The sequence below is a fragment of the Penaeus monodon genome, chromosome 23, assembly GCF_015228065.2.
Source record: "Penaeus monodon isolate SGIC_2016 chromosome 23, NSTDA_Pmon_1, whole genome shotgun sequence".
NCBI lineage: Eukaryota > Metazoa > Arthropoda > Malacostraca > Decapoda > Penaeidae > Penaeus > Penaeus monodon.
Genome location: NC_051408.1, coordinates 15569357 through 15570050, shown reverse-complemented (window position 1 = coordinate 15570050; position 694 = coordinate 15569357). Strand labels below are relative to the sequence as shown.

The 694-nt window shown below is 33.1% G+C and overlaps 1 protein-coding gene across 1 annotated transcript in view; it reads left to right on the top strand.

The window, feature by feature from the left end:
- The window catches only part of LOC119587816 (histone acetyltransferase KAT6A-like), a gene marked incomplete at its 5' end in the record, with an annotated part of 75251 nt that overhangs the window by 62284 nt on the left and 12273 nt on the right, over positions 1-694 (top strand). Inside the window, 1 exon segment of the mRNA XM_037936515.1 lies at positions 268-523. Within this exon segment, the coding sequence (XP_037792443.1) occupies positions 268-523 (256 nt within the window).

Below are 694 nucleotides of genomic sequence, written 5' to 3'. Positions count from 1 at the left end.
ATTTCAATGGTCAGAGGAAATAAAGTAAAGGGTGTGTTATGTTACTGGTTAATAGTGGTTCACTTGTAATATGTTCATATCCTAGCAGATTCATTTTGGCTAGTATTCTCTGCTAAGTACTGTTACCTACAGTTCATGCTCAGAAATGAAGCAAACACTGAATTTGTGTTGCAGAATATAAATGTATCACATTAGAAATATATTTTGGATACTGTAGTAAGAATTAGACTCAAAAATACATTTCTAACAGTGCCATTATTATTTCAGGTGGATGGTAATGTGAGCAAAATATATTGTCAGAATCTGTGCCTATTAGCTAAATTGTTCCTGGATCATAAGACTCTATACTATGATGTAGAACCCTTTCTCTTCTACGTCTTAACCCGCAATGATGAGAAGGGTTGCCATCTTGTTGGATACTTCAGTAAGGAGAAACTCTCAGCACTAAAATATAATGTGTCATGTATCATGACTATGCCACAGTACCAGCGGCAAGGCTATGGGCGTTTCCTTATTGATTTTAGTAAGTATATGATCTATACTTTTTGTGTAGATCTGTGTGATTTTGTTTTGCTACTGTATTTTTTTTAGCATGTCCTTAAAATAATATCAATCTTAGCAGTTCACTTAACAGTTATACATTTATGTTTATGATATCAGGAAACTGCTTAAATTTTCATAAACATCCATAACT